This window comes from Oncorhynchus tshawytscha, linkage group LG11 (assembly GCF_018296145.1).
Source record: "Oncorhynchus tshawytscha isolate Ot180627B linkage group LG11, Otsh_v2.0, whole genome shotgun sequence".
In the NCBI taxonomy this organism is placed as follows: Eukaryota; Metazoa; Chordata; class Actinopteri; order Salmoniformes; family Salmonidae; genus Oncorhynchus; species Oncorhynchus tshawytscha.
This window is the reverse complement of record NC_056439.1, coordinates 13,190,492-13,210,174: the sequence shown is the minus strand read 5'-3', so window position 1 is coordinate 13,210,174 and position 19,683 is coordinate 13,190,492. Positions and strand designations below refer to the sequence as shown.

General features: G+C 42.8%; 1 protein-coding gene across 3 annotated transcripts; it reads left to right on the top strand.

Annotated features, from left to right (window-relative positions):
• The first annotated feature begins 1,437 nt into the window (after nucleotides 1-1,437).
• LOC112261460 (fos-related antigen 2-like) lies at nucleotides 1,438-10,729 on the top strand. 3 transcript variants are annotated; one of them, XM_024436791.2, is made up of 6 exons: nucleotides 1,438-1,795; nucleotides 1,982-2,101; nucleotides 2,603-2,772; nucleotides 4,842-5,096; nucleotides 5,343-5,450; nucleotides 8,136-10,729. In XM_024436791.2, the coding sequence occupies exons 3-6, from the start codon at nucleotides 2,770-2,772 to the stop codon at nucleotides 8,664-8,666; spliced, it is 897 nt and encodes a 298-aa protein (XP_024292559.1). In that variant the 5' UTR covers nucleotides 1,438-1,795; nucleotides 1,982-2,101; nucleotides 2,603-2,769; the 3' UTR covers nucleotides 8,667-10,729. The 3 variants fall into 3 exon arrangements, with proteins under 3 accessions (XP_024292559.1, XP_024292558.1, XP_042185727.1); XM_042329793.1 differs by lacking the exon at nucleotides 2,603-2,772 and having other exon boundaries at nucleotides 1,439-1,795; XM_024436790.2 differs by lacking the exon at nucleotides 2,603-2,772 and having other exon boundaries at nucleotides 1,438-2,101.
• The last annotated feature ends 8,954 nt before the right edge of the window (nucleotides 10,730-19,683 follow it).

The following is a 19,683-nucleotide window of genomic DNA, read 5'->3' as shown; positions in this document are numbered from 1 at the left end:
AGGTTCTATCTGGCACTACCCCAAGCCTACATTTAAGTTTTTATATCACCTTTGGTCTCATTGTAGCTTTTACCTTTCAACTATTTCCCTTTAGCCTGGCTTTTCATATTGGACCACTCTGGAAACTATCTTGAACAGATTATGGCTATAGGTCAAGGGTGACTCAATTAATTCAAAGGTCATTTGAGGTAACTCCCAATATTTGTTGTTCCTTTTGTGTCATATTGGAAGAACACCCTTGGTCTCTGTCATTGGTCTTTCGTTTTGAACGTTTCCTAAACAAGTGTAGACCTAATTTAACGGTAGTTTGTTGAGTAGGCATCTACGCTTTCTTGGCAAGGATGCATGTAACAAACACTATTTTAGTGGTGTTATTTGTAGTTGTGGTTTTAACGATTAACATAGGAACCATATAACATTGGATTGCAGTTAATTTGGCATTTAGTAGGCCTCTTCTACGTGGCGTATTGTGGGCTCTATGCCCTCCTGGAACTGCGTCTGAATTACCCCACATTTCATGTCGCATCCTTTGCTGTAGCTATGAAACACACATTTGTGTGTAACACATTATCCACAGCTGCACTCTATGATAATTCCATAGCATTTTTTTGTGTTGTGTTTTGTTTCCAGATGTCCTTACAGCAAAATAACCAATATATCCTGCATGAACCACATAAGCAATATGCCTTTGCAAGATGTATTTTCTGAAATGTCACTGGTCCAAATAGTTCTATGTGCTATGAGGACTCGAGACGGGGGAAAGAATGTCGAGAAAGTGGTAGCGTTTCATTTATTATTTCCCGTTACTGTTGGCCTAGCGACATCTATCTGTTACTTGGGCTACACATAAGGGCAGGAATTGACATACTGAAGCTGCGATTTTTTTTTTCAAGGGATATCATCTCTCTCTTTCTCTCTCTTCGGTAAAAATCAAAAGCTTCAAACACTTTGAATAGTTATGAAATGAACATCTACAAGGACTGCAAGATTGGTAAAGATATAACATGCGGTGATTAACTGCATAGACCTGCTCTGTGCGGCCCAGATACCCTTTCCCTAGAGCAAGAGATGAGAAAGTGTGTTGAGGGAGGGGAGGTAATCCCTTCCAGTCTCTGACGTGTCTTTACCAAGGAAACCCACACGCGTGTCCTCTGACGCAACTGCCCATTTCAGGAAACATGCGTCAATGGACCGTACCAAATCAGACAAACGGTGTTTCTCACCTCCAACGGATTTTACATACATGTGCATAAACATTTAGCATAAACATAATAAATCCCATTTAACTATGTCATGTATAAACAATAAAACTGATTTATGATACTGTGTGCTGATTTTTACAATCTTAGCTGTGATAACCCCTTCCCAAGTGAAGTGTCTACGCCCAGGGACTGTGACGTGGGAGCCGTTAGCGTTGATAAGCGGTTGCATTTGTTCATATTGCCATTAGAGTGAGTCATCTTAGGAAGTTCGGTGAAGGGATATAGAAAGAAATACAGAACTGTTCCAAGGGATAGCTGAAATAAATGTGTCTTGGGGAAGGGATTCTATTTAGTAGGCTGAGGTGGAAAGCAAACAAAGCTTCTGTCTGTGACTCACACGCAAAACGTGTCTATTCTCCGTCAACTCTGTTTTGACAGCGAAAGTAGGTGTCCTGCTGACTTTTTTTTTTTGAAGTTGGCTCTTGTAGCACACCCGAATAGGCTAGCAGTGGAGGAAAGAACAATAGCTGAAGTTATTCTCAAGGAGAGAATTATTTTGGAGTGGACAAAAAAAAAATCGGCTTTACCTCTTGGTAATTACCTTAAGTTATTTCATTTCGAAGAGACTGGATTTATTGCACTAATAGCCAGGCTATTTTGAGAATTTTGTGAGGGTTCTCAGTGTTTTAAAGACTGTTCAAGTCAACTGTTCTTTTTTTGAGAGCGTCGGAGCTCATATCATCTACTGAAATCGTCCTCTTTCCTGGATCATGTACCAGGACTACGCCGTGAACTACGACACCTCGTCCCGCGGCAGCAGCACTTCTCCGGCCCAGCCAGAGTCATTCACGAGCGGCAGCAGCACGATCGGCAGTCCAATCTCTACCTCAAGCTACCAGGTAACCAACACTGTATTTTCTCTTCTCTCAAATGAAAATATTGATATTCACAGCTATCATTAGCTTAATTTGAGTTTCATTGTATCTAAATGTCACTGCAGTTGTCTGAGCTTCTACCCACTTGACACACTCTTCGATTGGTAGGCCTAACTTGATGCGTAGCTACAGTATTGTCAAGGCTATCACGCTGAAGACGGGTGCCAATTTTTGGATTTTGTCATGATGACGGTGTCTGCTTCTGCCAAATGGAACCAGTTGACGTGCGGAAGCACAATAGCTGGACTGGTCATAGTTTAAGTTTGTCTTTTGAAATGAGCCTATACATCAAATGACCGTATGGGTTACATCAGCTTCGAGATAGTCAAGCATTGCCGTTGGTGCTTTCTCTACCCTGGAAGGGTTTAGTATTATGCAGGCGAAAGTTCCTGGAATTTTACATTTTAGTTTTCTGGGGGCGGAGGACAAGTATTGTTTAAGTGGTCTTTTTTTCTTCTCTTACAGCAGTGGTCCAGTCCCAGTATGTTATTAAGGACCAGAATCCGGGAAAGCGGGGAAAGTTTTCCGGGGCACTAAGTCTGACATGATAGTTTATTGGAGACAAATCTCGGTGCCATGAAACGTGTTGGCTGTGTTTTATTTGGACCCTACACCTGAAATGTTTCCAAACAATGGTGCTTTTCATGCATTTTAATTAGTTTACCCACGGTCGATTCACCTATTGTCTTTAAAATCAAGTTTGCACAATCGCCTTACTTGACATATTTTCATATCCCCCCCTCTATACCAGAAATGTATGACCTCTCCGTGTGGCAACGGGCACCTCAATTTATTGTAACCAACCATTAGATTACTCAATTTATAGCTTTACCTTCTGGTTAGTTATCTGCCCCTGAGATTTATGAATGCAATGGAATTTTCACTGTTGCCTCACTTCTGGAATGTTTTGGTGGGGGACCTGTTTTTTCTCTCTAGCCTAATATAATACCGCTTCCGCCTTACTGGAACTGACCGTTTTATGCACATGAGTTACATATCCCCAACATGACTCATCACAACATAATGGATGGATGAATTAATCATCGAACATTGTAAGAGCTTTCATTGTCTGTACAATGGACATGCTCACTGGTGTCATATCCTTGCCTTTAACTCTATCACCATAAAGGTGCCTCATGAGGGCTTAAGAGTATGCTTTATTTAGTAGGCCTCTACTATATTCTGCCTCATAGATGGTCACTTCTGTGCTGCGACTCACAATGTTGGTAAAATGTGTCACTGTCTTATGAGCGTTATAGTCTTCAGATACCCAAGTAACCTTGATGTCTTATCTATTCATATAATCTATTTTATTAGATAGTATATAGTATAGTATACACTTGTATATGGAAAGAGATGGGCCCATCCAGTGTTATCAGTGCCAATGCAAAACAACTATCACATTTTCTGACGGGTATAAACTAGTCATCACACCTTTGTCCTTTCTCCATGGATTGTATTTTTTTCCAGAGATGTACAATTCCATACCATGTTGCTCACCAGATGACTTGCTGATTGACGCAACTAAGCTCTTCTCTCCTATAGCCATAGTAAGATGGAGGCAGTAGCAGCACTACGGGCTTTCCCACCATGATTCACTGAATGTGTCACTGACTGCCACTCTGGGGGTTAAACAGGCAAATCTAGACAGTGTTTGTGTGTGTGGAGTCAGTGATTCACTACTACAGTAGGCTTCAATGTAAAGGATTTGTGAGTATGATTAAGAGTGGGTGACCTGTGTGTTCAAGGTGGTTAAGCTACAGGGCTTGGAAATTGATAGCAGAGTCAAATGGCCTACATGGTGTTTTTTCTTCTGTAACAAGTGGAGAAAAAAAAAATGAATGGAAATTGAGATCTGAGAAATAGTCACCATGTTGGTATGTTACTCCAATACAATGATGGGTCTTCCCCTAGAGTTGACACACAGAACTTACTTGCTAGGCCCTGCCCCAGAATTTTGGGCAACCAATGGATAGTCGAGTCCACCACCTGGACAAGCTCACTTTTAAATGGTATGAAAGCCTGTGAAGGCTATGTTGATAAACAGTTTTTTTTTTTAATTTTATAATTTAATGGTAAATGTTTAAATGGCTGAATAATTTAACAGTGCTGCAGGAGGAGCAACTGTGATTCCTGAAATTCAGAGCCAGTTCATGGAGTATTTTTAAAATCTGAAATTATACTTTTGTTACATTATTTGCTAGCCCAGCTGGTTAGCTAGCATGCAGTCTCATTGACCTCCAAATGTTGCTAATGCTAGCCACTTAATATATATTGTTTTCTTAAGGTGTATGTTAGCTAGCTAAGTTAGCAATATTATGAATATAACTCCCATCTGCTGTCGACATGAGGATATGATTTGAGAGCACGAGTTGGCTCCAATTGCATGCTGGCAGGGAATTCCGAGCCGTTCAGTGGCTAGCTACACTACAAATATAATTTTACCAGCTTCACATGAAGCAATTGTTATAGCAGTCCACCACAACATACCCAAGAGTTTCCTGATTAGCAAGGGGAAGTCTGTTTAATTTCAGTCTGTGTTAGAAACAGTTTGATTTTGGCAGTGGTTGAATTGGGCTTCCCGGGAAAATGTCAGAGGTTGCAAAAGTAAGCAAAGGACTACCACTCACCATTTCTCTCCTGATCTGCCCTCTTTCTCCCTCTCCCAACCTCCCTTTCTCTTTGCTACCTTTCCTGTATCTAGAAATACCGGGCCGACATGCCTGGCTCTAGCAGTGCCTTCATCCCCACGATAAACGCCATAACGACCAGCCAGGACCTGCAGTGGATGGTGCAGCCCACAGTGATCACCTCCATGTCCAACCCTTACTCACGCTCCCACCCCTACAGCCACCACCTCTCCAACAGCCCCGGGCTCCTGGGTCACACTGCCCTCGCCCGCCCGGGTGTCATACGCTCTGTCGGGGACACCCGCGTACGACGAAGGAGAGATGAGCAGGTGAGGACCACAAGTGTACAGATGCTTGTGTTCAAAAGTTACTTATATGTAGAGAGCATCTTGTGGCGGCAAGCAACATTTTAAAACATCTAATATTGTAAAACAGTTTTACTTTCAAAGTACCAAGATGTGAGGAATTTGGTGATTTTTGAAGATGGCTTATAGTTGTAAACCCAAAGCTTCTCTACTTGTTCTGTTCAGCTTAAGTGTTAATGACAACTCACAAAGTGTTCTTTTTGCCCTCAGCTTACCCCTGAGGAAGAGGAGAAGAGGAGGGTGAGGCGCGAGAGGAACAAATTGGCAGCCGCCAAGTGCCGCAATCGCAGACGAGAGCTCACCGAGATGCTCCAAGGGGTTAGTTAGACAACTGCACAACACTCTCCTACGCGTACACACACGCACATACATACGCCCCTGTCAGTTTAAATTCCAGAGACTCTCTATTTGTCAACTTAGTTGCTACAATTCTTCATATGTTGTGCACTTGCAGTACAAACGAGGCACCAAAGGGGGAAAAACATTCCCTTGTGCAGGACAGTTTCATGTTCAGCTCAGTTCACTAACACTTCTCAAACAGTGTTGCATGTATTTATGCGTCGACCTCAAACCAGAACATTGCGACACTGGTTTGTCTAGGTCTCTCGGAGGACTTTAGCTATTAGCACTAAGTCGTGCTGACAGTGGATGTAAGGGTTTTTGTCTGGGTGCAGACATCTGTGGACAGGGCTGGGCCCTAACCCTCCTAGCTAAGCAGACAGCACTAATTAGACTCATTAGCTCAATTACAAAAGAAACAGGAAAGGAATGTGCTGCAGGCGGCTGTCATTATGAATGGGAGATGTTTTATAAAGTGGGAGTTTCATCTCTTACTATCCCATGCAATTTTGACGAATCCATGGCTACACCCTCCAACTCCCCCCAACTGCTTCCAGCAAAAACGCCTTCCCTCCATCACACGACTCTTAGTTGAATTACCAAATCAGGAAATGTCATATTCCAGCCATGTCAGCAAACTTATCATCTTGTTCTATTGCTCATTTTCTTTTTGGGGGGGTCTGCTAGTTTGTTTCCTACTTTCTCATATCTTTGTGTTGGAGACAAAGTTCTCAGACAGGCCTGTGACTTATCTGTTTTCTGCCCTCCCGAGATCTGGTGACTACAGGCTTCTAAGGGTCTGTCTTTTTCTGCTGGGTCCGTGACACATTAATGACACATTACGCTAGAGGAAACACGCTGTGTTTTGCGTGTTAGATCACGTAGCTCCATCTGAGAACAACCTTAAACATGAATGTGTTTTTTGTTTGGACAAAGTTGTAATAGGAATTACTTTTAGTATCAGGATAACGGTCACACCGCCAAGATGTGTATTGATTGCCCTTTTGCTGTATCTCAACTCTTTTCCTTAGCAAACTTACAGTACCTTCAGAAAGTATTCATACCCCTAGACTTTTTCCAAATGTTGTCTTACAGCCTGAATTTAAAATGGATTAAACTGAGATTGTTTTTGTCACTGGCCTTCAGTACACACAATACCCCATAATGTCAGTGGAATTATGTAAATAAGTTCAGGAGTAATGCGTAAGTGTCATGGACTCACTGTGCAATAATACAATAGTGTTAACATGATTTTTGAATGACCTCCATCTCTGTACCCAAACGAACATCTGTAAGGTCCCTCAGTTGATCAGTGAATTTCAAACACAGATTCAACCTCAAAGACCAGGGAGGTTTTTCAATGCCTCACAAAAGGCACCTATTGGTAGATGGTTCAAAATAAAAAAGGCAGACATTGAATATCCCTTTGAGCATGATGAAGTTATTAATTACACTTTGGATGGTGTATCAATTCACCATGTGATTACAAAGATACAGCCGTCCTTCCTAACTCAGTTGCCGGAGAGGAAGTAAACCGTTCAGTAATTTCACCATGAGGCCAGATACTGAGTTGAATGGCTATGATAGGAAAAAACTGAGGATTGATCAACAACATTGTAGTTACTCCACAATACTAACCTAATTGACAGTGTGAAAAGAAGGAAGCCTGTACAGAATACAAATATTCTAAAACATGTATCCTGTTTGCAACAAGGCACTAAAGAAAAAAATAGGCAAAAAAAAACATGGCAAAGCAATTCACTTTTTGTTCTGAATACGTGTTATGTTTGATGCAAATCCAACACATTACTGAGTATCACTCAATATTTTCAAGCATAGTGGTGGTTGCGTCATGTTATGGGTATGCTTTTAATCGTTAAGGACTGGTGAGTTTCAGGATAAAAAAATGTACGTAATGGAACTAAGCACAGGCAAAATCCTAGAGGAAAATCTGGTTCAGTCTGCTTTCCACCAGACACTGGGAGACGAATTCACCTTACAGCAGGACAATAGCCTAAAACACAAGGCTAAATCTACACGGGAGTTGCTTATCAAGAAGACAGTGAATGTTCCTGTGTCTGAGTTTTGACTTAAATCTACTTCAATCTATGGCAAGACCTGAACATGGTTGTCTAGCAATGATACATTTGAAAAGAATAATGGGCAAATGTTGCACAATCAAGGTGTGGAAAGCTCTGAAATTGGCCATAAAGACTCACCGCTGTAAGTATTTACTCAGGGGTGTGAATACCTATGTAATATGAGATTTCTGTATTTCATTTTCAATAAATTAAAATTAAATTAAATTTCATTTTCAATAAATAAAATTCTAAAGCATATTTTCACTGTCATTATGGGGTATTGCGTCTAATCCATTTTTAATTCAGACTGTAAAACAACAGAATGGAGTAAGTAAAGGGTTATGAATACTTTCTGAAGGCACTGTACAATGTGCTTTGGGTTCTTTTGGGGAAATGATGACCTCTTGTGGTAGCATTAGGTGATGCAGAAATTTACCAATGAACCTTAAACAGTGGTTGGGGCTTTGCTGTCTAATCATACACCAGAATTGTAATTGAGCTGAATATGAACCCTTCAGATACTGAAGATTTTTTTTTTTTAAATGTGTCCTTATCAGCTGGTTTTTGTTGCTGTGGTTTACAGGAGACTGAGGAACTGGAGGAAGAGAAGTCTGATCTACAGAAAGAGATAGAAACACTGCAGAAGGAGAAGGACAAGTTGGAGTTCATGCTGGTGGCCCACAACCCCATGTGCAAGCTGCCCCCCAACGATCGCCACCAGAGGGGCCAGCAGCAGTGTGCCCCTCTCCCTCTGACCATGCGCAACAGTCTGGGTCCCCGAGGCCCCATCAACCCCGTTGTGGTGAAGCAAGAACCTCAAGAAGACGACGTGGAAGGCAAGTCCCAGCGCTCTGTCATTAAGCCTATCTGTCTTGGGGGAGGTAGTGGGATCTTCTGCGATAGTGACAGCCTCAACACCCCGGTGGTGGCAGCCTCCACCCCAGCATCCACACCCAGCGCCCCCAGCCTCATATTCACCTACCCCAGCATGCTGGAGCCCGAGAGCCCCTCGCCATCCTCTGAGTCCTGCTCGAAGGCTCACCTGCGCAGCAGCAGCAGCAGCGGGGATCAGTCTTCGGACTCCCTCAACTCACCCACCCTCCTGGCCCTCTGAGCAGGGACAGTTATGGCTACTTTGTGGGGGAGGGTGAGCAGCGCACCCTACTTGGCAGACAAAAAGCACACTCAAACTTGGACCAAGCCAACCGTGAGCTGTGTTCTTGCCACCAGGAACCCTCAAGGGCTAAGCCGCTTGTTTTTCTCATACGCGTCAGTGTGATTTAAATCAAATAAAATGTATACCCAAATGTGTGCACCTGTACTAGCCAGTGTCATCCCTTCATTTCAACTCCAGCACCTCAATTTGCTTGTTGAGCAATAAACAGATGACATGGCGGTGAGAAATGCCAGCAAAGCCATTCATGAGGCGAAAACTGGAAAGCAAGACATATTTTTAGATCAACATTAAGTAAAGCCATCTGGTTATAGTTGCACTCTCCTACGATCAATTTATCAATAAATCACTAAATGAGACAAATAATTTCCTGACATCCCTCCTGTTTGAAGGAGGGATACAGAGACAATGGAGAGATTTCAAAAGACTGTTCATAAACATCGGACTATTTCCATATCTACTTGTATTTATGGCGTGTGCTAATATTTTCTAAATGTGTCCTTGCGTTCTGATGTCTTCTGATCTGCCTGTAGAACAGCAAATGGTTCACTGGGTGAGCTGTAAAGCCACAGTGTCTCATAGGAAAAGAGCCAATTTTTACTCAATGCCTTGTTTGTCACCAGTCTACTCCTAACATTGATCATAGTATCGATGGCCATCGTATTGATGTTTTCCTTAGTAACGTACCTGAACTATATGCATTTATTACAAGTTTGTGCGATTTACATTGTGAGGGATTTCTCTTCTGTGTGGTGGTTGAATACAATGTCTTTTAAGGAGCAGCATGGGAGGCATTGGGGTTTAAATGCTGGAGTGATATCTGAGGAGAAATTGAAACGGTGTTTACTTCTAAAATGTAATTCACCAAGACCGTTTGACCAATGAGGGTATTGTGAGCAACTCCTTATACCCCCACTACTGATGGCAAGTTCAACCAGACACTCTAGAGCTTGATTGAAAGTTAGCCATTTGTTTTGCATCAGTATTCTTTTGTTCCCCTCGCCTGTAACAAACTCTGGCTTTGTCAGAAAAAGGGGATTGGATATTGCCCAGTGATCTCAATATTCCCTTGCAATAGGGTAGGTTTCGAAACCAAGAAAAGACATCTGTATATCATTTGTACGAAAAGGAGTGGTCTGGTTGAACTTTTCAGGTGCTACTGTGGTGTGAAAACATGGTAATAGTAATAACACTGGCTACATAATTTTGTAATTTCATCATTAATGTTCTTCTAAGGGGCAACACATATATATATATATATATATATCAACAAGCACATTGTAACCTGTTCACTGGCCATTGTGTGGCCATTTCAGACCCATAGCAAAAACAATGCACTTTCCAATTCCTTTTGACTGATGGGACAAATGAGATTTTCTTTACAGCTGGCCTGAGGTGGAAGAGGAATGTCTTGAGGATAATGGTGAAAGAACACTTGTGTTTTATGGGACAGAGGGTTAAGGATACCAAGCACTGAAATGGATAGAATTGCAATATTTCAGACATTGTTTACTTCAAACATTCTTTACATGGCCAGTAGGGTAATGACCATTGTGGTGTTCACAGGGCAGAAGACTGACTGAAACATTTGTTGTGCTGGGTGCCGCAAATAAGACGTAAAAAGCATTGCTGCTGTTGTGGACTAATCAATAGGTGATGTGACCTTTGTTTGGATGGTTATAGTATCACATGATGGAATTTGGACAACTCCTATCATGCATTGGGATAAATTGCAGACCAAGAGAAAAAGAACAAAACGTAATTGTCAGTTTCTTGTCTGTTCGAGTCCTTTGAGCCCCCTAAAAACACGTAGGAAAGCCATCAACTTTAGATATTCTACTGTACATGTCATCTGCTGTATGTCTTCTGTTTTTGAAATCTATTTCTTATTTTTTCCAAATGCTTTAATTGTTTTAAAATGAATCAAAACAAACAAAACAGCAATGTGTCGCAATGTTTGTTAATTTCGTAATTCAATAATAAAAAGCATTTTCAACAAGGAATTCTTAAGCTGCTATTGACCTGTTCATCATTTGTCTTCAGTGTCTATGGGCAATGCAGTGTCATTTTTGTATCTCAACATTAGGCACATTTGATTTGAAAGGCGGCGTACCTCTAAATTAGGGCTTGATTCAATCTGTATTGCAGAAGATCCAGGGTATAGCAGGATGGAAATTTTAAAGACAATGTTCCCGCATTAATGGAGACTGCATTCATGGTAAACGCTCTATCTCAGCTCAATCGGACATTAGGCTACCTTTTTTAAATTTAAATCGTGCTATACCACAGATCTTCCTCGATCCGGATTGAATCAAGCCCTTAAGTGGAGTATGAGTAGAGTAAACCACCTGTCATGCAATAGCAGAACATAACACTGCCATAAAAGATGGTGAAAATGTCAATACAGGAGGATTCACGGTGGGGTGGAAGTCAGTGTTACACATGCACACATCTTGGTAGGTCATTCTAAGCAGTCAGTTTCAGTCCGTACTTGTCTTGTGTCCCATATCTTTTTATTTTCCAAAAACAACTTAAACACTCCTGCAACCCACCTCACCAATTAAAAAAATATATATTTTTACCTCATCTGAAATCCACAATAGAAGCTGGCCAGTTTACTGGCGACCGTTAGTAATTCCACTAACCACGGTTTGTGGTCATCGGATATCCTTTAGCTCAAATCTATCGCCAGTTTTGTACAATGCAACTCAGAACATACCGGACCTATTTTTCTCTCCATATCCCCGGATTTCAACTGCAAGCTCTGGACATTTACACCTGGATCTCGCAGCTAGATGGCTGCTATCCGTGTGACTATTGGCTTACGTCGATCCCGGAGCAAACATCAATATTCCGGAGCTAGCTAGCTGAAGAGTTCCATCAGCCACTCCTGGGCTACAATCACCTATCCGGACCCGTTTTACTGCAGATACGGAGCGTTCACGACTGGACTACCGACGTACCGACTGTCCCCTCCGTCGCGACTTTACCTGAACACCCATCTGTGGCCCGCTAATCGTTAGCTGTCTTATCAGCTGCTATCTGAATAGGTCTATCGGACTATTTTTCTTGGGTCACTATAACTATCTATTTTGCTAATTGGATTGATCCCCTCTACCACACGGAACTCCACTAATCTACCGACGGAAACGCACGAGGAGACTAAAAACAGACCTCCATCCAATGCTAGCTTGCTACCGATGGCCCGACTTGCTGTCTGAATCGCCGTGACCCCAACCTCTACTCACTGGACCCTTATGATCACTCGACTAAGCATGCCTCTCCTTAATGTCAATATGCCCTTGTCCATTGCTGTTCTGGTTAGTGTTTATTGGCTTATTTCACTGTAGATCCTCTAGCCCTGCTCACTATACCTTATCCAACCTTTCAGTTCCACCACCCACACATGCGATGACATGACCTGGTTTCAATGATGTTTCTAGAGACAATATCTCTCTCATCACTCAATACCTAGGTTTACCTCCACTGTATTCACATCCTACCATACCTTTGTCTGTACATTGTACCTTATCTTATCGCCCCCAGAAACCTCCTTTTACTCTGTTCCAGCCCTGCAGTGCCTAGCTCCACTCCTATTCCCCAGGTGCTCTCGTTTGATGACTTCTGTAACTGTAATAGCCTTCGTTTCATGCATGTTAACATTAGAAGCATCCTCCCTAAGTTTGTTTTATTCACTGCTTTAGCACACTCTGCCAACCCGGATGTTCTAGCCGTGTCTGAATCCTGGCTTAGGAAGACCACCAAAAATTCAGAAATTTTCATCCCTAACTACAACATTTTCAGACAAGATAGAACGGCCAAAGGGGGCAGTGTTGCAATCTACTGCAAAGATAGCCTGCATAGTTCTGTCCTACTATCCAGGTCAGTACCCAAACAATTTTAACTTATACTTTTAAAAACTACTCTCTCAAAACAAGTCTCTCACCGTTGCCGCCTGCTATAGACCAACCTCTGCCCCCAGCTGTGCTCTGGACACCATACAGTGGGTAGAACAAGTATTTGATACACTGCCGATTCTGCAGGTTTTCCTACTTAAGTATGTAGAGGTCTGTCATTTTTATCATAGGTACACTTCAACTGTGAGAGACGGAATCTAAAACAAAAATCCAGAAAATCACATTGTATGATTTTTAAGTAATTAATATGCATTTTATTGCATGACATAAGTATTTGATCACCTACCATCCAGTAAGAATTCTGGCTCTCACAGACCTGTTAGTTTTTCTTTAAGAAACCCTCCTGTTCTCCACTCATTACCTGTATTAACTGCACCTGTTTGAACTCGTTACCTGTATAAAACGACACCTGTCCACACACTCAATCAAACAGACTCCAACCGCTCCACAATGGCCAAGACCAGAGAGCTGTGTAAGGACATCAGGGATAAAATTGTAGACCAGCACAAGGCTGGGATGGGCTACAGGACAATAGGCAAGCAGCTTGGTGAGAAGGCAACAACTGTTGGCGCAATTATTAGAAATTGGAAGAAGTTCAAGATGACGGTCAATCACCCTCGGTCTGGGGCTCCATGCAAGATCTCACCTCGTGGGGCATCAATGATCATGAGGAAGGTGAGGGATCACCCCAGAACTACACGGCAGGACCTGGTCAATTACCTGAAGAGAGCTGGGACCACAGTCTCAAAGAACCATTAGTAACACACTACGCCGTCATGGATTAAAATCCTGCAGCGCACGCAAGGTCCCCCTGTTCAAGCCAGCGCATGTCCAGGCCTGTCTGAAGTTTGCCAATGACCATCTGGATGGCCTGATGAGAGAGAAATAGAGCTTTTTGCTCTAAACTCCACTCGCTGTGTTTGGAGGAAGAAGAAGGATGAGTACAACCCCAAGACCACCATCCCAACCGTGAAGCATGGAGGTGGAAACATCATTCTTTGGGGATGCTTTTCTGCAAAGGGGACAGGACTGCACCGTATTGAGGGGAGGATGGATGGGGCCATGTATTGCGAGATCTTGGCAAACGACCTCCTTCCCTCAGTAAGAGCATTGAAGATGGGTCGTGGCTGGGTCTTCCAGCATGACAACGACCCAAAACACACAGCCAGGGCAACTAAGGAGTGGCTCCGTAAGAAGCATCTCAAGGTCCTGGAGTGGCCTAGCCAGTCTCCAGACCTGAACCCAATAGAAAATCTTTGGAGGGAGCTGAAAGTTCGTATTGCCCAGCGACAGCCCCGGCAATACAGGAGTGGGCCAAAATCCCTGCTGCAGTGTGTGCAAACCTGGTCAAGAACTACAGGTAATGTATGATCTCTGTAATTGCAAACAAAGGTTTCTGTACCAAATATTAAGTTCTGCTTTTCTGATGTGTCAAATACTTATGTCATGCAATAAAATGCAAATTAATTACTTAAAAATCATACAATGTGATTTTCTGGATTTTTGTTTTAGATTCCGACTCTCACAGTTGAGGAGGTGTACCTATGATAAAACAAATTACAGACCTCTACTTACAAAGCATGTGCTGCCAATTTTGTAGGTTATCTATAGAACAGTGCTAATCTTTATAGCTAAAAACGTTATAATCGGCATAACACAATATTTAGTAATAAGCCTGTTACTGTAAATGGCGAGAATTCAATGGTAAAAAAAAAAAACGAAATTCATTTGGAGCACATTTCACTCAAACGTGAATTAAAAAACCTGCGTCTCTCACAGTTGAAGTGTACCTATGATAAAAATTACAGACCTCTACATGCTTTGTAAGTAGGAAACACTGCCGATTCTGCAGGTTAACAAATACTTGTTCTCCTCACTGTATGTGAACTGATTGCCCCCCATCTATCTTCAGAGCTCGTGCTGCTAGGCGACCTAGTCTGGAACATGCTTAACACCCCAGCTATCCTACAATCTAAGCTTGATGCCTTCAATCTCACACAAATTATCAATGAACCTACCAGGTACCACCCCAAATCTGTAAACACGGGCACCCTCATAGATATCATTCTAACCAACTTGCCCTCTAAATACACCTTTGCTGTTTTCAACCAAGATCTCAGCGATCACTGCCTCATTGCCTGCATCCGTAATGGGTCAGTGGTCAAACGACCTCCACTCATCACTGTCAAATGCTCCCTGAAACACTTCAGCGAGCAGGCCTTTCTAATCGACCTGGCTGGGGTATCCTGGAAGGATATTGATCTCATCCCGTCAATAGAGGATGCCTGGTTATTTTTTTTTAAATGCCTTCCTCACCATATTAAATAAGCATGCCCCATTCAAGAAATTTAGAACCAGGAACAGATATAGCCCTTGGTTCTCTCCAGACCTGACTGCCCTTAACCAACACAAAAACATCCTATGGCGTTCTGCATTAGCATCGAACAGCCCTGTGATATGCAACTTTTCAGGGAAGCTAGAAACTAATATACAAAGGCAGTTAGAAAAGCCAAGGCTAGCTTTTTAAAGCAGAAATTTGCTTCCTGCAACACAAACTCAAAAAAGTTCTGGGACACTGTAAAGTGGGAGAATAAGAGCACCTCCTCCCAGCTGCCCACTGCACTGAAGATAGGAAACACTGTCACCACCGATAAATCCACTATAATTGAGAATTTCAATAAGCATTTTTCTACGGCTGGCCATGCTTTCCACCCCTACCCCGGTCAACAGCACTGCACCCCCCACAGCTACTCGCCCAAGCCTTCCCCATTTCTCCTTCTCCCAAATCCAGTCAGCTGGTGTTCTGAAAGAGCTGCAAAATCTGGACCCGTACAAATCAGCCGGGCTAGATAATCTGGACCCTTTTCTTTCTAAAATTATCTGCTGAAATTGTTGCCACCCCTATTACTAGCCTGTTCAACCTCCCTTTCGTGTTGTCTGAGATTCCCAAAGATTGGAAAGCAGCTGCTGTCATCCCCCTCTTCAAAGGGGGGGGACACTCTTGACCCAAACTGCTACAGTCCTATATCTCTCCTACCTTGCCTTTCTAAGGTCTTCGTAAGCCAAGTCAACAAACAGATTACCGACCATTTCGAATCCCACCATACCTTCTCTGTTATGCAATCTGGTTTCAGGGCTGGTCATGGGTGCACCTCAGCCACGCTCAAGGTCCTAAACGGTATCTTAACCGCCATCGATAAGAAACAATACTGTGCAGCCGTATTCATTGACCTGGCCAAGGCTTTCGACTCTGTCAATCACCACATCCTCATCGGCCGACTCGACAGCCTTGGTTTCTCAAATGATTGCCTCGCCTGGTTCACCAACTACTTCTCTGATAGAGTTCAGTGTGTCAAATCAGAGGGTCTGTTGTCCGGGCCTCTGGTAGTCTCTATGAGGGTGCCACAGGGTTTAATTCTTGGACTGACTCTCTTCTCTGTATACATCAATGATTTTGCTCTTGCTGCTGGTGATTCTCTGATCCACCTCTACGCAGACGAGACCATTCTGTATACTTCTGGCCCTTCGTTGGACACTGTGTTAACAACCCTCCAGGCGAGCTTCAATGCCATTATAACTCTCCTTCCGTGGCCTCCAATTGCTCTTAAATACAAGTAAAACTAAATGCGTGCCCTTCAACCGATTTGCTGCCTGCACCTGCCCGCCTGTCCAACATCACTACTCTGGACGGCTCTGACTTAGAATATGTGAACTACAAATACCTATGTGTCTGGTTAGACTGTAAACTCTCCGTCCAGACTCGCATCAAACATCTACAATCCAAAGTTAAATCTAGAATTGGCTTCCTATTCTGCAACAAAGTATCCTTTACTCATGCTGCCAGACATACCCTTCTAAAACTGACCATCCTTCCAATCCTCAACTTCGGCGATGTCATTTACAAAATAGCCTCCAATATCCTACTCAATAAATTGGATGCAGGCCCTCGCTTCATACTCGTCGCCAAACCCACTGGCTCCAGGTCATCTACAAGACCCTGCTAGGTAAAGTCCCCCCTTATCTCAGCTCGCTGGTCACCATAGCAGCACCCACCTGTAGTACGCACTCCAGCAGGTATATCTCTCTGGTCACCCCCAAAACCAATTCTTCCTTTGGCCGCCTCTCCTTCCAGTTCTCTGCTGCCAATAACTGGAACGAACTACAAAAATTTCTGGAAACACTTATCTCCCTCACTAGCTTTAAGCACCAGCTATCAGATTACTGCACCTGTACATAGCCCATCTATAATTTAGCCCAAACAACTACCTCTTTCCCTACTGTATTTATTTATTTATTTATTTTGCTCCTTTGCACCCCATTATTTCTATCGCTACTTTGCACATTCTTCCACTGCAAATCAACCATTCCAGTCTTTTACTTGCTATATTGTATTGACTTCGCCACCATGGCCTTTTTTGCCTTCACCTCCCTTATCTCACCTCACTTGCTCACATTGTATATAGACTTATTTTTCTACTGTATTATTGGCTGTATGTTTGTTTTACTCCATGTGTAACTCTGTGTTGTTTGTATGTGTCGAACTGCTTTGCTTTACTTTATCTTGGCCAGGTTGCAATTGTAAATGAGAACTTGTTCTCAACTTGCCTACCTGGTTTAAATAAAGGTGAAATAAATAAATCAGAACATGCCTGCAGTGACGAGCATTAAACTACACTTGTCGCCATTGTCAACACATGGCCAATAATTATAAACATTTACAGGTAAGTGGTTGGTGCCATTATCCTTCTCTTTTCAAAAGTTTGTATCAATTTCACAGTATACACTGATCTCTAGTGGATAAAGTGAGACGGAACATCTGGACAGCCAACAGAACAGGGTAAAACACACCGCCGCTCAACCAACTGCCTGTAGAATTGATTTAGCAGGAAAACCACATCGTCACACTTATGTTTGAGTTTCTTTTAATTCAATTACAGCAAAGAGTCAATGAATTTTCAACCTAAAACACTGGGTAGAGAGGCTGAGTGAAAGTGGAGTAGAATGTGTACAGTTGGGTTATGGTGTAGAAGGGCAGAGTGTCAACTGGCCAGTCCAGATACCTGCCCCCTCCAACAGAATAGGAGTGTATGGTAGTCTGCTTACAGTTGCGGCAGGCAGAGTATATGTGCTTAGAGCATTGCAGAATCTAGGACTCATAATTTCTAAGCATTCAGTTAACCTCTTCTCCTGTCCCGCTATTTCCTTTATGCCACCCCTAAAATAGTCCCTGTCCCACTCCACTCTGCCTCCCAGTAACAGTGACCAGTCAGCCCTTCTCTACACAGACCTCATAGACCTCATATTTCTCTGGGTGATTTGGATACAGTGCATTCGGAAAGTACTCAGACCCCTCGACCTTTATCACATTTTGTTACATTACAGCCTTATTCTAAAAGGTATTAAATTGTTTTTTTTACCCCCTCATCAATCTACACACAATACCCTAAAATTACAAATTAAAAACAGGTTTTTAGACATTTTTGCAAATAAAAAACCTGAAATATCACATTTACATAAGTATTCAGACCCTTTACTCAGTACTTTGTTGAAGTTACCTTTCGGCAGTGATTACAGCCTCAATTATTTTGGGGTATGATGCTACAAGCTCGTCACACCAATATTTGCAGAATTTCTCTCATTCTTCTCTCCAGATCCTCTCAAGCTCTGTCAGGTTGGATGGGGATTGTTGCTGCACAGCTATTTTAGGTTTGTGTTTAAGCACATTCAGAGACTTGTCCCGAAGCCACTCCTGCATTGTCTTGGCTGTGTGCTTACAGTCATTGTCCTGTTGGAAGGTGAACCTTCGGCCCAGTCTTAGGTCCTGAGAGATCTAGAGCAGGTTTTCATCAAGGGTCTCTCTGTACTTTGCTCCGTTCATCTTTCCCTCGATCCTGACTAGTCTCCCTGTCTCTGAAAAATATCCCCCACAGCATGATGCTGCCACCACTGTGCTTCACCGTAGGGATGGTGCCAGGTTTCCTCCAGACATGACACTTTGCATTCAGGCTAAAGAGTTAAATCTTGGTTTCATCAGACCAGAGAATCTTGTTTCTCAGTCCTTTAGGTGCCTTTTGGCAGACTCCATGCGGGCTGTCATGTGCCTTTTACTGAGGAGTGGCTTCCATCTGGCCAATCAACCATGAAGGTCTGATTGGTGGAGTGCTGCAGAGAATGGTTGTCCTTTTGGAAGGTGCTCCCATCTTCACAGAGGAACTGTGGAGCTCTGTCAGAGTGACAATTTGGGTTCTTGGTCATCTCCCTGATAATTAAAATGTCTAAAAACCTGTTGCTTTTTAATTATGTTGATTTAACGAGGTTAAAAATAATTTAATACATTTTAGAATAAGGTTGTAACAAAATGTGAAAATAGGGAATGGGGCTGAATACTTTGAATGCGCTGTATGGCTGATAGCTTCCCTGTGTCACCTTTCTGTTTCCCTCAGACAGAGAGAGTGTTCTGTGTGCTGTGTTTGGATCCAGTGTGAGCTTACAGGCATCCGATGGAGAAAACAACATTTATAGACAAATCAGTAATATGAGGATTCTGTGTTATGCACTACAGCCCGTTACCATATATGTGATTGAATATTATCTGCTGTTGGCTTTTGTGGATGTATGTATGTGTTTTGCAACATAGCTGACATTGTTAACAGTTTCAGGGCCATGGGCCTTTCTCATGATGGAAAAATACAGAATAACATGAAGACAGGAACTGTGCAATGAGTTGGGGGGGCACATTCAGAACGTAGTGTTGGGAGAACAAACAGTCTTTTGTTAGATAACAGGAGCCAGGTGCGAGATAACGGTATCGAGCATGAGCGCATAGATATTCTTCACAGCAACAGTTACATCTATCAACTGAAGCGCTTAGGGGGCTGGGACCAGCCTCTGCGCCAACAATCAACGATAGGCTGGGTGAGTTTAAACCACACCCAGTCTCTACTCTGACAGGCCGGCTCGGAAGCAGGAACTATTTCTGTCAGGGTATATTTATAATATCTTTGTCAAGAACAAGTCAGTTCTCTGTTTGCCCTGCGAGG